This window comes from Triturus cristatus, chromosome 3_1 (assembly GCF_964204655.1).
Source record: "Triturus cristatus chromosome 3_1, aTriCri1.1, whole genome shotgun sequence".
Lineage (NCBI taxonomy): Eukaryota > Metazoa > Chordata > Amphibia > Caudata > Salamandridae > Triturus > Triturus cristatus.
Genome location: NC_140583.1, coordinates 656189710 through 656206290, shown reverse-complemented (window position 1 = coordinate 656206290; position 16581 = coordinate 656189710). Strand labels below are relative to the sequence as shown.

At 46.7% G+C, this 16581-nt stretch overlaps 1 protein-coding gene across 4 annotated transcripts in view; it reads right to left on the bottom strand.

Moving 5' to 3' along the window:
* FRMD5 (FERM domain containing 5) overlaps window positions 1-16581 on the bottom strand; it is a 493627-nt gene that overhangs the window by 83787 nt on the left and 393259 nt on the right. For all 4 annotated transcript variants that reach the window (XM_085644690.1, XM_085644693.1, XM_085644691.1 and 1 more), the window contains 2 exons: window positions 5543-5606; window positions 4518-4609 (listed from right to left, as the gene is read on the bottom strand). In XM_085644690.1, the coding sequence (XP_085500816.1) occupies window positions 4518-4609; window positions 5543-5606 (156 nt within the window). The remainder of the gene's footprint in view (window positions 1-4517; window positions 4610-5542; window positions 5607-16581) is intronic.

Here is a 16581-nt window from a genome sequence, read left to right as displayed (position 1 = left end):
TCTATGATTTTGCATTAATTTTGTAATTCTGTATTTTGAGCCTTTTTGGTATTTCATGCATATTTTCTCTGTACTACATTTAACGTTCCTGTATTAAAAATCCACCTTTTACTTTATTTTTAGCCTAGTACTCAATTTTGTATGCTTCCAATATTTATTTCTGTTTAACTCTTCTAAATTGTGTTATTCTGATGAGGAGTGTAGTCTTTAATTGCTGGTTCACTGGACACGCTGGAGCCTAATTATTTAGGTAAAATAAAATATCTTATCATAATGCTTTTCCTCTTTACCAGTGCAAGATTGAATTCTGTTTGAAATGTTCTGCTTTGCACAGTTCCACTTTGCAAGCACTTTTGATCCTTGGAACAAGCAAAAAAGCTGAGCTAAAGCACTAAACAGGCGTTGTGGAAATGTATTCAGTGAAGCCTCCCCCCTCCAAATTCAGATGTCCCAAACCTATCCCTAAACTGAACAAGAACCTTCATATCTATGAGATTTGAGAAGACCTCACATCTGAGAACCTGGCTGAGATACTTGTCTGAGGACCAGATGAATTATGTCACTTCTGAGAGGCCCGACCGAGACTTCTTACAACAGAGGCCAGTGACCGAAAGCCACACAATCAATGGGCTCAGACCAATAAATTCATGTCTGAAGCAGAGACAAATTCATACACGGGCAAAGTGGGCAATTACCGAGGCTCCCTATCTTTCAAAGGGCCCTCTGATAAAGTGTTAGGTACAGTAAGAAGACTCTGTTTCTCTCCTTTTTTCTCTGTCCAAGTCTATCTCCCATTCTCTGTGTACATCGAACTCCCTCCCCTATTCCTACCACACCACTCTCTACATCACAAATCTCTCACTCGATCATCTTTCTCGCTATCTTGCTTAGCCGTCTTTATCTTCTCTACTTCTACTCCATCTACCTTACTTTTACCATCCTGTGTAGCTATCCCGTCTCTAGTTCAAATTTCTCTACTTCACCTCTTTATCTACCTCTTTAGCTAGTTGTAGCTCATCTTGTTCTACTTTACAATTACTAAATCCCCACCCATATCGCTACCCAGGTGCGGCTGGCACAGGGGTGGGCGGGGCAGGTGAAGTGGACAGATGACGGGATATGGAAAGTAAAACATTTTTTTTAATAAAAACATTTACTTTGCACTCGCCACATCACCCACTCGGTGATGTGGAAAGTGCAAGGTAAGTGGTTTTATTTCTTTTTTTATTTTACTTTCCCTATCCCGTCATCTGTCCACTTCACCCCCAACCACCCCGTCCCGCCCCACCGCTGTTACCTGTGCCGGCCGCGCCTGGCTCTACCTCACTTCTCCATTTAACTCTCTCTTACAATCTATGTGATCTCTCTTAATCATTCTCCAACTCTCTCTCTGTCTGACAAATCTTACTGTCTCATATCTAAATCCTTACTTCACCTCAGCCTCTTCGACCTTATTCCTCTCTCTACTTATCTCTCCAGGTGTATGAACCTACTTTTATCTCTCTAGTACTACTCTCTCTCACGTCTAAATACCTCACATCTTCCAAACAGTTCTCTCTACCCCATCTCTGTCAGTTCCTCACCTGTCTACCACTCTTTGCACCTACCTCTACCTCTCAACTCCTTCTCTCTATCTCACCGTATTCTGCCACTCATTGCTATGATCCTATCACACCTCCCTGCATCTTTCCTCTGTCTAGTTCATCCTGCTCTCAACCTTCTCTTTGTACATCATCTCTCTTTCCCTGCATACCTCACCTCTCCCTCCACACTCTCTTTACCTCTTTATCTTTCGCACTCGTCAATTTCTCCAATGTGTAGCCAGAGGGCACTCTAGTGAAAAAAGTGCACACACAAAGAAAAGAGGAGTGGAGGGACAAGGAAGTGAAAGAGAAGTAAGGAGAAGTGTATCAAATTTCAGCCAATGGAAAGAAGAAAACACAATGATCAGTGCTTTGACTTTCCTTGTTGTAGCCTGAATGACAGTTGTGGATGGGGATTTATTTGTGATTACGCATATCCACCATTTAAAGCTACAGTGTCAAGTACTATCTGCAAATGTATTTTTTTTCTCTCCTGAGCTAGTGCAATAAACATCCACCAAAATCACACTTTTCTTTCTTTTTTTCAGTGGGAGAAACAGGCTGGTTAGACATTGAATTCCTTGTTAAATGTTATTGCATGACAAAAAAAAATCTAGATACAAACTCAAAAAGGAATGGCCACTGCCAATCCTTGTTCAAGCTTTCTTTTGGTAGTATATGGCTCATGGACGCTGGCTTCAATTTTACCTGTTTTTGTAAGCCCCCTTTCTAGAAATTTGACATAAATTCAATATTGCTTGGTATTATAAGGGCTTGAATTAGCTGCAAATGGGTAAAAAGTTTAACTTTCTCCTGGATAGGGAAGACTAAATAGATCTTGTTCGGGTCCCCAAGAATCCTTCACAAGGCCCTGGTCTGAGAAGGGCTGTCTGCTGGAGGACTACTTGAAGCTACAGACACACACACCTCTCTACCAGCTTTGAGTTGCACTGGCCTCTCTGGAAGTAATTCTGAGTAGTAAAATGCATGTAGTAAAATGCGGGGAGCGCATCACAAAGTGTGTGCAAGTGTAAAAAACATTCATTCATTTAAGCAGGAGATGATCGTGCCGAGTGGTGAGCAGCAAGAGGCAGTGGAACATATGTAAACAACTTGCAGACAGATGATGCCAGCCTGCAAGGAGGCAATGCTGAATGAACTGCCAACCATCTGTCACTGTGGGCTACACAAAGGCCAAACAAAATAACTGAACCTGGGCATTTGTGTAGACTTGCTCCAAGATTCCTAGCAGCCTGGCTAAAATAATGGTTGCATAGCAGGAAAATGACAACAAATACTCTTGCCTTGGTAAAGAAAAAGATGGTACTTAATAGAGAAAGTGCGCTACCATTAAGGTTTGGAATTTACCTATTTCTTAAAATAGCATTTTGCACAGGAGGCAGAGTCCCAGCTGGTACACTTTACAAACTCTTTCTATAGCTAGAACGCGGCCTTCAGCCACCCCAGCTGCCAAGCACAAGCTATGCTTAAAATGATGCTCAGTTGCAAATGGGGTGCATTGCAGAGGCCCTTGTGCCTCCTCGTAACTAGGCCTATGCGGTGAACGCTGCACCGTTCGGGGAGTTTGCGGAGTTTTCTGCACTCCGTGCTCCATGGAGCTCGCGGAGTACAGAAAACTCAGTTGGCGTAGTGCAGCTGAGTTTTTTCCCTGCTCGCGCTCGCGAATGGTAAGTTCGCGAGCTAGAGCTGCAGCTCGGGTAGAAGTTCTACCCTAGTGGCAGGAAGACCAACGCAAACAGCAGTTCGCACTACACTCTGCCACTTGTGGAACTTCGCAGAGTTTTTTTGTAACTTCGTGGAGTTCCGTGTAGCAAAACTACGCGAACTACGCCCAGGCCTACAAAACTGTCTGTGAAGTTTTTTTGGGGTCTTTGCATAAGGTTTGGCACAGCACGGTATGGCACAGAGCAGACTTGGAAAGATTATTTGTGTTAAGTGGTAAACCCTGACTGTCCCCCCCCTTAAAAACCCAGCTTGGAGTGCCATGCAGCATGCTCAACTATACACCTTTACTTAGAAACAACCTGGCCTGGTCTGCGTTTGCTCCTGGACACTGCGCCTTCCCTGGTTCACTAAATGTGCAACCCTTACATGACGTGTGAGGTTTTGTGTGGGTGAGCACTGCTGGATGACTGTATTGGTAATGCTGAGAAGCCCACAGAAGTCGGTGAAAAGCATTGGTGGATGGACACAAGAGGTCGCAGGATGATTGCCACAAGCGCGTACACAGACTCCCGCATAGCGTGTCCAGTGGGTCACAGGGAGCAAGCAGTGACTAGCGGATGCATACAGAGACTTTTGTGAACTCCTGCACAGTGCGTTCAGTGGCTCACAGGGAGCAAGCAGTGAGTAGCGGATGCATACAGTGACTGGTGAACTCAACGTCTGGCAGAAGCACTGTTCCATGCAGCGTGTGCAGTAACTCTCACAAATGTCTGCAGTCGCTCTCACCCTCACATGCAAAGCAAACAGTGACTGTGCGGCAGTATATGCGGTGACCTGAGCGGCGTGTGCATATGTGGTATCTCCACTGACTCCTAGGTGTCTGCAGTGGCTCTTCCAGGGTGGCTGTGTGTATGATTCGCAGGCATTGCGTGCACAGACTCTAGCAGTGCAGGCAGATCTCTCAGCCACTGGAGCAGCGGCTCACAGTTGTGTGTGGAGCCATTCAAGCAGTGTCCAGTGACTTAGACAGTGGGTGGAATGATTCCTGCAGTGTATACTGTGACTTTAATAGAGTGCAGTGACTCTGGCAGTGCATGCGGTGACTTCAGCAGAGTGCACACATTCTAGCAGTGTGTGCAATGACTCATGCGCTTCGTGCATTGACGCCAGCAGTGTGTGCAGTGAAAACAGTGCATGCAGTGATTCAGACAGGACCATGCTATATTTCTGTCTCCAGTGATTACGTACTTGTAGAAGGCTTGATTTTCAACCCCACATTTCCAGAGGTGTTTGCAGGCTTCCGGAGTGGGGGCAAAATACGTCAGCACCATCTTTCTTTCCTGCAAAAATACCAAACAGAAATTGCCTGTCAATGTCTGCAAGATCTCCCCGCTGCATCCAGCTCTCGAGTACACCAAGACTTCCTCTCTGATGCTCCAGCTCTCTCCACTACAGCCCAGCTCGCTAGAGGATATTACAAGTGCCTGTAGCATACCCTAGCCTTCTCTTGGATACCATTAATGTCTCATGATGCCCGGGGTCCTCTGGAAACTATGCCTCTAGGATATCCTAGCCCACTCCGGGATACTATGTATGTCTGTCAGATACCCAACTATCACTAGGATATCAATATTGTCTCGTATATACACAGCTGTCCTCTGGGTATTCCAGGCATCTCCAGGATACCACAACCATCTGTAAAATACCATTGCTGTCTCCTGAGATACCCTCAATGCCTCTAGGATATCCTAGCCCTCTCCAGGATACTATGCATATCTGTGAGATACACAACTGTCTCTAGGATATCAATATTGTCTCGTATAGACAGCTGTCCTCTGGGTGTCCCAGGTGTCTCCAGGGTACCACAACGATCTGTAAGATACCTTAGCTGTTTCCTGGATAGCACCAGTGTCTCTGAGGCATTATATCTCTTGCCAAGATGCCACAGCTGTCTGTAAGATATCTAGTTCGTGTCTTGGATACCGTAAAAGTCTCCTATAACCAACTGCTCTCTGGGTACCCTGACTGTCTCCAGTATACCCACCTGCCTTGAGTAAGCTCAAATTGTCTCTGGAAATACTGCAGTTGTACCTTTGATACCCCAGCTGTCGCAACAACCTCATTATTTTCAACACAACCAATACCTCTCTGGTAAATCAGGATACCTCAAAAGTTGTTCACTGGGAACCACAGGCATATACCCACGTCATCACAGGGGTCACAGCTCCACCCCATCAGGGTCTTGGAGTGAAGGAAGCGACCATCTCACTTACCTCCTTCTCACTCGCATGCAATAGGAACGTCTTCCCTTCAAATTTCATTTTTGTTGCATCACTCCTGCAAGGGTAAGCACAAAGCAGGGTTTGGACTGTGCCAAATGTGTGTGCCAGGAAAGCAGGGAGATGGAAGAATGAGGGAAATTAAGAAAGCAAAAGAAGGAAGATGACGGGCAACGGATGGGTGTAGCAAGACGACAACATGGAACACAAGACACCATGGAACACAGCGACAAGAAGGTTATAAGTTTGGCAACAGACTGTTAATGACCCATATCCAACCAGATGTGCAGAGATGATGAATGAGCTCAAACCAGATGGGCAAAATGATGGGGGGCAAATCAGATGTGCAAGGACAGCGAAATATGTTATGATAAAATTGCTTTTTCAGGATGTGCAATGACAAATGTCAGCCATTAGCAGTAAAATAGGCTTTTTAAATAAAAAGATAAGTGGTGGAATGAGGCATGCCAGACAAGAGAGCTAAAAGAAAGCCTAGTGACAGATGGAGATAGTGGTTAGAGCGCCTGGGTAAAAGTAAGATGTTGGTGAAAAGCACACGCTGTTACAGCCATAAAATCGCTTTCATAAATGGTGGAGCAACATATTACTACAATGCTAGACTTACATAGCGGCTGAAGTAGTTTTGCCCGATGGGATGGCTGGTGAAGGAACTTTAAGAAAAATGTGGACTGCTGATGGAGGACACTTTTGCCAGATGTTAACAGCACGTGAAGACATGTTGTGACACATGCGAGTAGACACATTTCGCCAGAACGTATGGATGGTTAAGGAACACTATGGGAAACGTGACCAGCGGGAGATGGAACGTTAGGCCAGCTATAAATGGCTGATGAAACATTACAAACAAAGATGTTGCTAGTTAGCAGAAGAATGGTATGCTAGATGTATGCCGGCTGAGAAGATGTTGATAGTTGATGAAAGAATATTTTGCCAGATGTGGATAGCAAGTGAGAAAATGCTATCCTAGATGTGACGTGCGGGTGAGACATTTATGTCTTGCAGGTTTAGAAAAGGTTTGCCACTTGTCATCAAAAGATGTTTCAACTCAGATGAAAAATGGGTGGCAGAACAAGCTATTGGAGCTTGAGCTAAAAAGAGGGCTAGGCAAGTGTCCAGTGGGTCACATGCTTCCGGAAGCTGCGAGTCGCATTTCCCTGGGATGATCATCTCTTCCAGGGATGGACAATGACAAAAAAAAGTAGTATATACAACTAGTTTCCTAACCTGGCCTGGGCGCACAGCTGGTCTTATGGAACACAACACGTTACTTACCTATAAAAGGTGTGACTGGCAGCTTGATATTGATTGACATACTGTACAGAAGTTCATTATCTACTGGCTGGTCCAGACAGCTATTTGAGCACTTTTGAAATCCCTTTGACGCAACCAGAAACCACAACATCCTCCATTTTTGCAATTTTCTCTGATTTGTTTATGAAACACTCACATGAAGCCAGCCCAAAATGTATAATCACTTTCTTGTGGCTGAGAAACTGGGAGCATCACGTGCTGATCTGCCATAGAAAATAAGCTGCAAAGCTAGTTTTAAAGGCAAGTTGTGGTTTATTAAACAGCATGTAACTGCTGTTGATTTACCTGCTGGCCATAAAGTAGCAATAGTACCCCTTTAGGCGTGAATCAAATGTATGCACTGTGACATATTGACTAGATATCGGAGACCAGACACTATTGCATTCTGAGTGCATGAACTGAACGCCAAGCAGCTCAATGCTTCAAAAACAAGTTACTGACCTTTGGTAACACTTTTTCTGGTGGATACTGTTATCTAACCACAGGTTCTCGCCTGTAGATTGTTCACCTTTAGAATATCTCCTGGGGCCAGACTGGATCCGGAGAATTTTTCAGTAGTGCTACTGCAAGCCGGAGATGGTAGTGTGCAGCTCCACGATGGCTCCCTTCCGAACTCAGAAGTGTCAGAGTGGACCCACATATAAGCCCCATCCCTGCGCACCATTGTCATTTTCTTCTATTTTCCCTCTAGGCACTCTCTGATGTAAAGTGTACAAAATTGTTGGTGGCAATTTGCTGATTGCGAACTTGGTTCCATTTTAGATGTTAAAGATGCCACTCCACAGAACAGGAAGCTGCTCGTGCAGCGAGGAATCAGCGGTTAGATTGAGTATGAACCAGAAGATCATTACAGAAGGCAAGTAACTTGTTCTTCTGAAGGATACTGGTAACCACAGATTTCTCACTTTTTGAATATGTACCAACGCAGTACCTCTTAAAGGTGGAAGCTCTGTGGAGTGGAATCAAATCAGAAAGTTCTATGGAACCCAGCGGGCTAAGTGCCCATCCTGCCAGACCTATGTGGCCTGGCTTCTTGTCGACTACCAGGCAGACAAGAATATGGTTTCAACCACGTACTCATAAAGGCACCCATGAGAGCCTCATTAAATGGGAGCACCAGCTTTGTCGCTGGCCCTGGTTGGAGGATCTCTATTAGAACCTTTCTCTCAGTCTCAGTAGAGCCCAACTACAAGTCTAGCACCTCAGCTACCTTCGGAGCCACCACCGCAAATGAGGGACTCTCCTCAGTTGGTGGCCCATGTGGCAAGTCAAGCTCTGTTTCAGGGGTGGCGTCAAGCCCACAAGCATTTTGTATGTCAAAGCATAGGGTATCTTCAGTATAGTAAGAGGAAAGCAACCCATCCCCTCCTCATCAGTATTCTGAGGTGCTTCCTTTTATGGTATAGGGTCAGAATAAGAGCCAAAAAGAGAATGGAGCCTCTGCTGATAATTGCATCATGGTTGAGGAGTAAGGTTAGAATCAAGTAGCATGACAACTGTTTGCACTTTGGTTATTTCATAGTGCGACATCTGTTGAGCTTGGCCCAGTGCTGGTTTGGGGTCGACATAGGCGCCGGCACATGGATCATCGATGGGTGCCAGTGCAGCCAGCAACAGCGTATGAAACCAGGGATTGCATGGAAGCTTGTATTGCCATAATTACAAGCCCAGTATCAGGGCACAAGGAGGCTGATGATGTTGGGGTAAGACCTGCTGGTGTTAACCTGACAGGAAACCCCTGTGGCTCCTGGGTGCCAATGAGCACACTGGAGGAAGTCAGAAGTGCACTAAACATTTCCAGATACTGAGTCAATGACAGCCCGGGGAACTTCGGTATACCGAGATCTGCTCAGGTATCAGTTCCGCAACTGGTGACCTTGATGGAGTATGGCTCAGATCATGACATCCTTGTGCCTTATTGTTTTAATCAGAGTAGCGGGATGGAGTCCTGCTTTTTTTGTGCTTGCGTTTAAGTCTTGGGCTTCAACTTACCTGAAAATTGACGGCAACTTGTAACAGACCGGTGTAATACCTGCAACAAATTCTTATGGTCGGCAATGTACAGCTTTGCCTCTTGGTCCCAGATAACCTTCAGGTACATGAGGGTACATTGGTCATGCGCCTTGTAGTTGTGATCACAGTCCAGTCACCAAAATCTGATAAGAGATTTCTAGCCACAGATTCCTTACCTTAAAATTATCACCAGGCATCAGACTGGATCCAGAAATTTATTCTTGATCATTAACCATGAGTGCCAGTACGTGGCGTTGATCAGCTCAGCAGTGCGTCTTCGGCGTTGTCCACACAGGAAGTGAAGTGCAGTGCACAATGCCTGTACAGGCTCCACCTCAGCGCGCTGACATCGGTTCTTTTCTTTCCGCACCAGTCAGAACAGAACCGGAAAGAGCTATCCCATCACTCACTTTTTGACTATGCTTTTTCAATGGTTTATAAAAGTTTTTTTGAGAGTTCTTCTCTTGATGGGGCAGGGATGTGCACTAAGAAGACCGGCTGTAAACCCTGAGGTGCTTGTCATCGACAGATGTCGGAGACGGACCCGCACTTTGTTTGCCTCTGGTGCCTGGAGCGCGACCACGACGTGAAGACCTGTGCTGATTGCCACGCCATGCACCCTAAGGTTTTTAGGAAGTGATCCCTCAATCTCCTTGGTGACTGATGAGCGATGCTGCGACAGTCTGAATACCGTTTGCGAGGAAGGTCCCAGGATTGGTCGCATAGTCCACGATCCTTGTCGCATTCCAAATTGTCAGGCCACTAGGATAAATCCCACAAAAAGAAGAAAAGTATGAAGACGAAGCGGTCTTTGCCTTCGCCTCATCCATCAGCCGTCAAGACAAGAGAGCGTCGACATTAAAGGCCTAACTCCGTAGTTGATTCTGCTCCTGGATCGGCTCTGCACTTCTCCATGTTTCTGGGTGCCGGAGTGAACCCTGCTCAACTTCAGGAGAGTTATGAGGCCATGAGCCTCAGATTTGAGCGGCCCCTACCAGCCAGCCTGCCTTCTGGCCCCACAGGTTTCGGAGGGGCCCCTACTGGCTCTACGCCAACGGTTCCGGTGCCAGTCAGGCCTCTTGGATCCACAGATAGATCTGGACTAGCGTCGGTCATACCACCTCAACCATCCCCAGTCCTAATGTCGACGCTGCCAGCGGTATGGCACCCACTGGCGGCACCGTCCCTATTCTGATCCCCGACTCCGACACGAAGCTGGAGGGGCGTCGTCCAATGCCAACTCCGGCACAGACTGGAGCCATACCTTCCATGCTGGAGGCTCAGCCCTTTTCCTATGGGCTAGGACTCGGGAAGGAGCAGGAGGGGTCACTGGACCCTGAAGTATATAAGCCTTTTGACCCCAACATGAACTGATGTGTAGAATTGGCGGAAGTCAGTGGAGTGGACTGAACACTCCTCCAGATACTGGCATGCCTTCTCCCCCTACCGTGGCTATGGAGGAGGGAGCGTCCTTTGCAAATGGTGGTGAGAAGGGCAACCAAAGTCCTGGACCTTAGCCTGCCCTTTGTGGCAGTCAAGACTAACATCTTGACCGAGGTGCTTCAGCCGGGAGTGACCCCTCAGAAACACTTCTCCCATTTAATGGAGTCCTTACAGACGTCCCGCTTTGGACCGGGTCGAAGCCCACTACAGGGGCTCCTCTGAAGAAGACGACTGCCTGCCACCACCGCCCCACAAAAGGGGACCCCAACTTCCTCACCCAGCAACCTACCCCCGAGAGCTTGGTGGTCCAAGCCTTTCCCTCCCATGGAAATCCTGGCGTATTCCCTACAGCCTCATCAGATAGGGAATCCAAGAGGCTGGACACCTGGGGGAAGAAGATGTTTTTTTCCACCAGCCTGGCACTGCAGTCTGTGAACAACGTATGCCTTTTGGACCATTACTTCCTTGCTCTATGGGATTCAGTTGCGCAAGTTGGCTACAGTCCCAGAGTAGTCCCAAGCTGTACTCTGTTATTGATGGGAGAGACGCAGTAAGTTCACGATCAAATGTGGACTGGTTGAGGACTACTGGCTTTTCATGGGATGTCCAAGCATCGCTTATGGAAATGCCCTATGATGGCTCCTGTATCTTCGGAGACAAAGCAAATTCAGTGCTGGAGCGCTTTAAGGACAACAGGGCTATGGCCAGATCCTTCGGCCTTTCCATTGGCCCCTTTCCACCCCCAATCCACTCCTTTCATGGCTACGGAGGGGGGCTTGCAGCCATGTCTATATCCTTTCAGCCACCGAGGAGCGCAAGCTTCCCAGCCTCTGCGTGGCTGAAGACGCGGTACCCACAGGCCCCGCGGGTGGGATAACCAGGTCAGGCCAGTCCACCACCATCCGGCAGCCTCCAAACCCTCATAGTCTGCCCTCTTACCATCAAGGGCACCCAGTTACAGGCAGGATATGCCTTAACCTGCCCCACTGGAGGTCTATAACATCAGACCGATGGGTTCGCATAATTCTCTGGAGGGGATACACCCCCCCTTCGTATCTATATCTCCATCCATACCACCTTCTTGCGACAGGCTAACGGAGGACCATCTCTGGTTGCTCCACCAGGAAGTGACTGCTTTCCTGGACAAGGGAGCTATCAAGAGGGTGCCGATGCCGCAAGTAGGCCGTGGTTGCTATTCCTGGGACTTTATGGAACCCAAGAAGGAAGGAGGCTATCATCCTATCCTAGACCTGCACCCTCTCAATTTCTTCCTCAAGAAGGAGAAGTTCAAAATGCTTAAGCTTGCACAAGTCGTGTTTGCCCAGGACCAGAGAGATTGGATGGTTGTGTTGGGCTTGCAGGATGCATATTTCCACATTCCCGTCCTACCTGCCCACAGGCGTTACCTGTGCTTCAAGGCTGGCCATTAGCACTTTCAGTTTGTTGTGCTCCTTTTTGGCCTTACCAGCGCCCCTCGGGTGTGCACCAAGGTGATGGTGGTGGTTGCAGCTCAGCTGTGGAGCTCAGGGGTACCAGTCTTCCCTATCGCAATGATTGGCTGTTGAAGGTGAGCCCGCCCGAGGCTGTCGTCTCCCACTTCCAGACTACGGCGGATCGCCTGCATTCGCTGGGCTTCCCTATGAACGTGCCAAAGTCTCACCGACTACCTCTCAGACGCTCTCTTTCATCGTAGCAATTCTGGACATGGTGCAGTTTCAGGCTTATACTCTTGAACGGAGAGTCCAGGATATTTAGCCTATGATACCGATGTTTCAGCCTCTATCCTGGATTTCGATGAGACGGACTCCTGCATCCTGCTTGTGACACATGCCTGCTAGCATATGTAGGCTCTGCAGTGGGACCTGAAGTTCCAATGGGCGCAGCATCAGGGGAATCTCTCTGAGAAGAACCAGATCTCAGAAGGAACTGCAAAAGATCTGCAGTGGTGGATAACGAACCGCAATTCGGTCAACGGTAGTCCCCTCTCTCTTCCCCAAGCAGACCCAACAGTGGTGACAGATGCTCACCCCTGGGATGGGGAGTCCACCTGGGTGAGGTGGTTATCAGAGGTTTCTGGTCTCCGGCAGAATCTGGACTTCTTATCAACCTTCTGGAGTTCTGGGCGATCCTGCTGGCATTAAAAGCCTTTCTACCCTCCATCAAGGAAAGGCAGGTGCAGGTGTTCACGGAAAACAGCACCACCATGTGGTACTGCAACAAACAGGGCAGGGTGGGGTTGTGGGCCATTTGTCAAAGGGCACTGCATCTCTGGACATGGCTGGAACATTAGGGCATTTCCCTTGTCTGAATATGCCTAGCAGAACATGAATGGCATCTCCATTCAGAGGTGGTGCAAGCCCTCTTTCTGCAATTGGGAGACTCCTGGTTAGATCTGTTCGCCACCACTGAGAACGCGCAATGTCAGCAGTTCTGTGCTGTGCACTGGAGTTTCCAAGGCAGCTCTCAATCAGAGATGCTTTTCGTCTTGAGTGGAGCTCAGGCCTCCTCTGTGCCTTTCCGCCCATACCACTCCTGTCCAGAGTTCTCAAGATGATCAGGAATGACTTGGCCCAGGTCATCCTTGTGGCTCTGGACTTGGTTTGGAGAGTTTGGTATCCCGAACTGCTGAGTATGGCCATCGGTCCTCCAATCAGGCTGCCCTTTGGGGACAATCTTCTGTCACAGCAGCAGGGGAGTGTTCTCCACCCAAACCTGTAAATGCTCTGCCATCTTGCGTGAAGATTGAGCGGCAACAGCTGGCAACTTTCAACCTTCCGCCCAAAGTCTTCAATGTTATTCAGACAGCCACGCCTCCCTCCACCAAAACTGTATACGCCTGCTGTTGGGGCAAGTTTGTAGGATGGTGTGCAGAAAAACAGGTTGCCCCCCTTTCTGCACTCCCTTTCTCATGTTCTTCTCTTTATTCGTTCCCTTGCCAAGCAGAGCTCTGGGGAGCTTAAAGGGCTACCTTTCTGCTATATCAGCCTTTCCGCAGTAGCTTTACCAGCCATCTCTCTTCAAGTCCCCTGTTGTACATAGCTTGTTGAAAGGTTTACAACATATGTTTCCTCCTTCTCCCTTCATCATGCTGCAGAAGGACCTTAATCTAGCCTGAAGTTCCTGATGTGCACTCCCTTTGAGCCTTTGCACAACTGCCCTCTCAAGCTCCTTACCATCAAGACGGTCTTCCTGGTGGTAATAACATCTGGCCTGAGGGTTAGTGAACTTCAGGCTTTGTCATCCAAGCCACCACACTTCAACATTTACCCAGGCAAACTTGTTCTATGAACTAGAGCTTCCTTTCTGCTGAAAGTCATCACTCCCTTTCATGTAGGCCAGTCCATCACCCTGCCTACTTTTTACGTTCCACCACATCCCTCTAAAGAGAAGGAGCAACTTCACCAGCTGGATCCAAAAAAAACATTGCCATTCTACCTTGACTGCACAAAAGAGTTACGGGCAGACGACCAGCTCTTCGTGGGGTATGTTGGAGCGAAGAAGGGAAAGGCCGTGCAGAAGCAGACCATGTCCCGATGGATTGTGCTCTGCCTTAAAATCTGCTACGCATTGGCTAAGATCAACCCCAAGGGCGTGTGCTTATTCCACCAGAGCCCAGGCTGCAACCACTGCGTTAGCACATGGAGTCCTGGACATCTGCAAGGCATCAATGTGGGCTTCTCTGCATACGTTCACAAAACACCACTGCCTGAACAGTCAGGTCCATCGGGACGGGCAATTTGCCCATTCAGTTCTGCAGGACTTTTTGGTATCAAATTGTTTTGCAGACCCACCTACGGGAAGGTATTGCTTGGGTATCTATTCTAATGTAAGGAGTCTGCAGCTAGAAGTCTATCAGATAAAGAAAGTTACTAACCTTCAGTAACGCCTTTTCTGGTAGAGACTAACTTGCCACAGATTCCCTAGAACAGATTTCTAGGGACAGGGATTTCCACTTTCAGTGACCGCGTTTTCCAAACCAGTAGTCAGTGTTCTTCATGGCTCTGCACTCCTGGCATGGAAAGTAGCAAAAATAAACTTATATCAGCACGTTGGAATGGCGACTATATAGACACCGCATACGTCACTTTTGGCGTGGATGACGATTTGAAGCCGCTTGACAAAACCTACCGGCACGCAGAGGTACTGCTCATGAAAAATGTTCTGGATCCAGTCTGATGTCTGGGGATAATTCTAAGTTAAGAAATCTGACACTAGATAGAGTCTCTACCAGATAAGGAGTTAATTGAAAAAAGATGGAATCAGAGCTATAGAAATGTGTCAGATGGTGCAGAAAGAAAGGAACAGCTGTCAACGCACAGATGTGTGCTCATATGCAGCTCTGTTCCATTATTTCTAGAGCAGTATGGATCCACACAAAGCTACCTACTGGTGTGCAAGAGCGCTGCTGAAACATTCAACCAGATCCATTTTGCACCTGGGGATATTCTAAAGGTGATGTATCCAAAGGTGATAAATTTGCAGTTAGAAGTATCTATCAGAAATATTTTTGCAGCACGGCATTACTCATTAACACTTCTGTTCCTGCTTTTCTCCTCACAGTGTGCCCGTCGGTAGTTTTCCCACTAACAAAATATGAAAACATTTACCCAAAATCTATGCTCCAATTTGCTGAAGAGACAGTGCTCTCTTTCACCCTGTGGATAATGACCACAAATAGTTGGTGGATTAATAGAAGGTTTGCTGTTCTTTTGATTTAACATCACAGTGCTCCTATGGTGTTGACAGTACCGGGGCTCATTTTAATATGCACCTCTGCTCAAGGGAGGAGAATTATTAATCTAATTGATGCTACAAATGGAATTTCGATTGAACCTTAAATAAGAAATTTGGAGGTGCTGTGAAAAATAGTGAATGGCAAATTTGTTGAGTTCATAAATTGTACATCCCTACATAATTGTCACCTTCCATTAGCGGAGCCGTAATTTTATGGGTGGGTTCAAATATCTAAATCACCAGGACATTCTAATACAATTGTGAAAGGCTTTCTTCTGTAAACTGCATAGTTTGCTACATAAAGTTTTGCTGAGGTTCACCAATAATTTTCTAGCGTCCTCCCATTGATATCTGCAATATGTCACTGTGCAAGGCAAAATTCTCCCCCACAGGATGTTACAGTTCTCTTTCATTTGAGAGAGCAGCACATTCTGCATGAGGAATTTCTAGCTTCTCAGAGTATATTCAATCAGAGTTTAATCTGAAATTTCCAAATGATATGACCTGAATAGCCATGTACAGTGTGTATGCTTTTTCCCTTTCTAAGGTGGTACAAGTTCCACCATTTCCGTAATTGCATTGAATGGTGTGTCACAGCTACTGGAGCTTCCCAAACTCCCTGTGACGAGTCTGTTCTAGTCACTCTTGTTCTTATTTTTTATCAATATACAGGTTGTAGGCTTGGCCAACATACCAGCGCCCAGATGTACGAAGCTTCCCATTTGTATTTCTTAGATAGCGACTCCGCAGGAATCACTATTTAAGAAATGCAAAAGAATATGTACTAAATTTGCGGTTCCCTTATAGTGATTCCTACAAAGAAGGAATCGCTACTACGGAATCACAAATAGGAAATGCCATTACATTACGGTCTAAGGGCAAAATCAGAAATGGTTTGCACTTCCTGAAGGGCGATATCCTAATAGGAAATTGCAATTTAAGAAATACAATGCCAAAGGTGCCAGTGGGCTTAAGGCTCCCCTGGAGGCACCCTGAATTTCACAATGCACATGTAAGTGCACACATGCCGTAGGGGCATATGTGCGCTTCATGGCACATTAAAAAATGCATTTTTTTATTTTGCATACAGTTACCATTGCAGTAGCATTGCCTAAATGCCCTATTCTTATTTAGGAAATGCTACGTACATGTGCTTTAGGAATTGAAAATAACTAATCCCTATTTGCAATTCCTAAATCGCAGTAGTAATTTGCGATTTCTACCCAGTGGAAATCGCAAATAGTGACCGTTTTTGCCCCTTTGTGCATCTGAAAAGGCAATTTAGCATTTCTTAACAGGCTGAAATAGCGATTCGACCCGTTGTTAAGAAATGCTAAATGGCTTCGTATATTTTGGCCCAAGTTCCTCTTGCAAGGGGGAATTATGGCCCTTTTCATATCTCTCTTGGCAACCTCGCAAATTGATGCTCTGTTCCGGTTTTAATGGTGTTTGTCAAATAACAATAACATTGTGACACCTAGCAGGTGTAGCAGGTGCATTGTGTTGCTCAC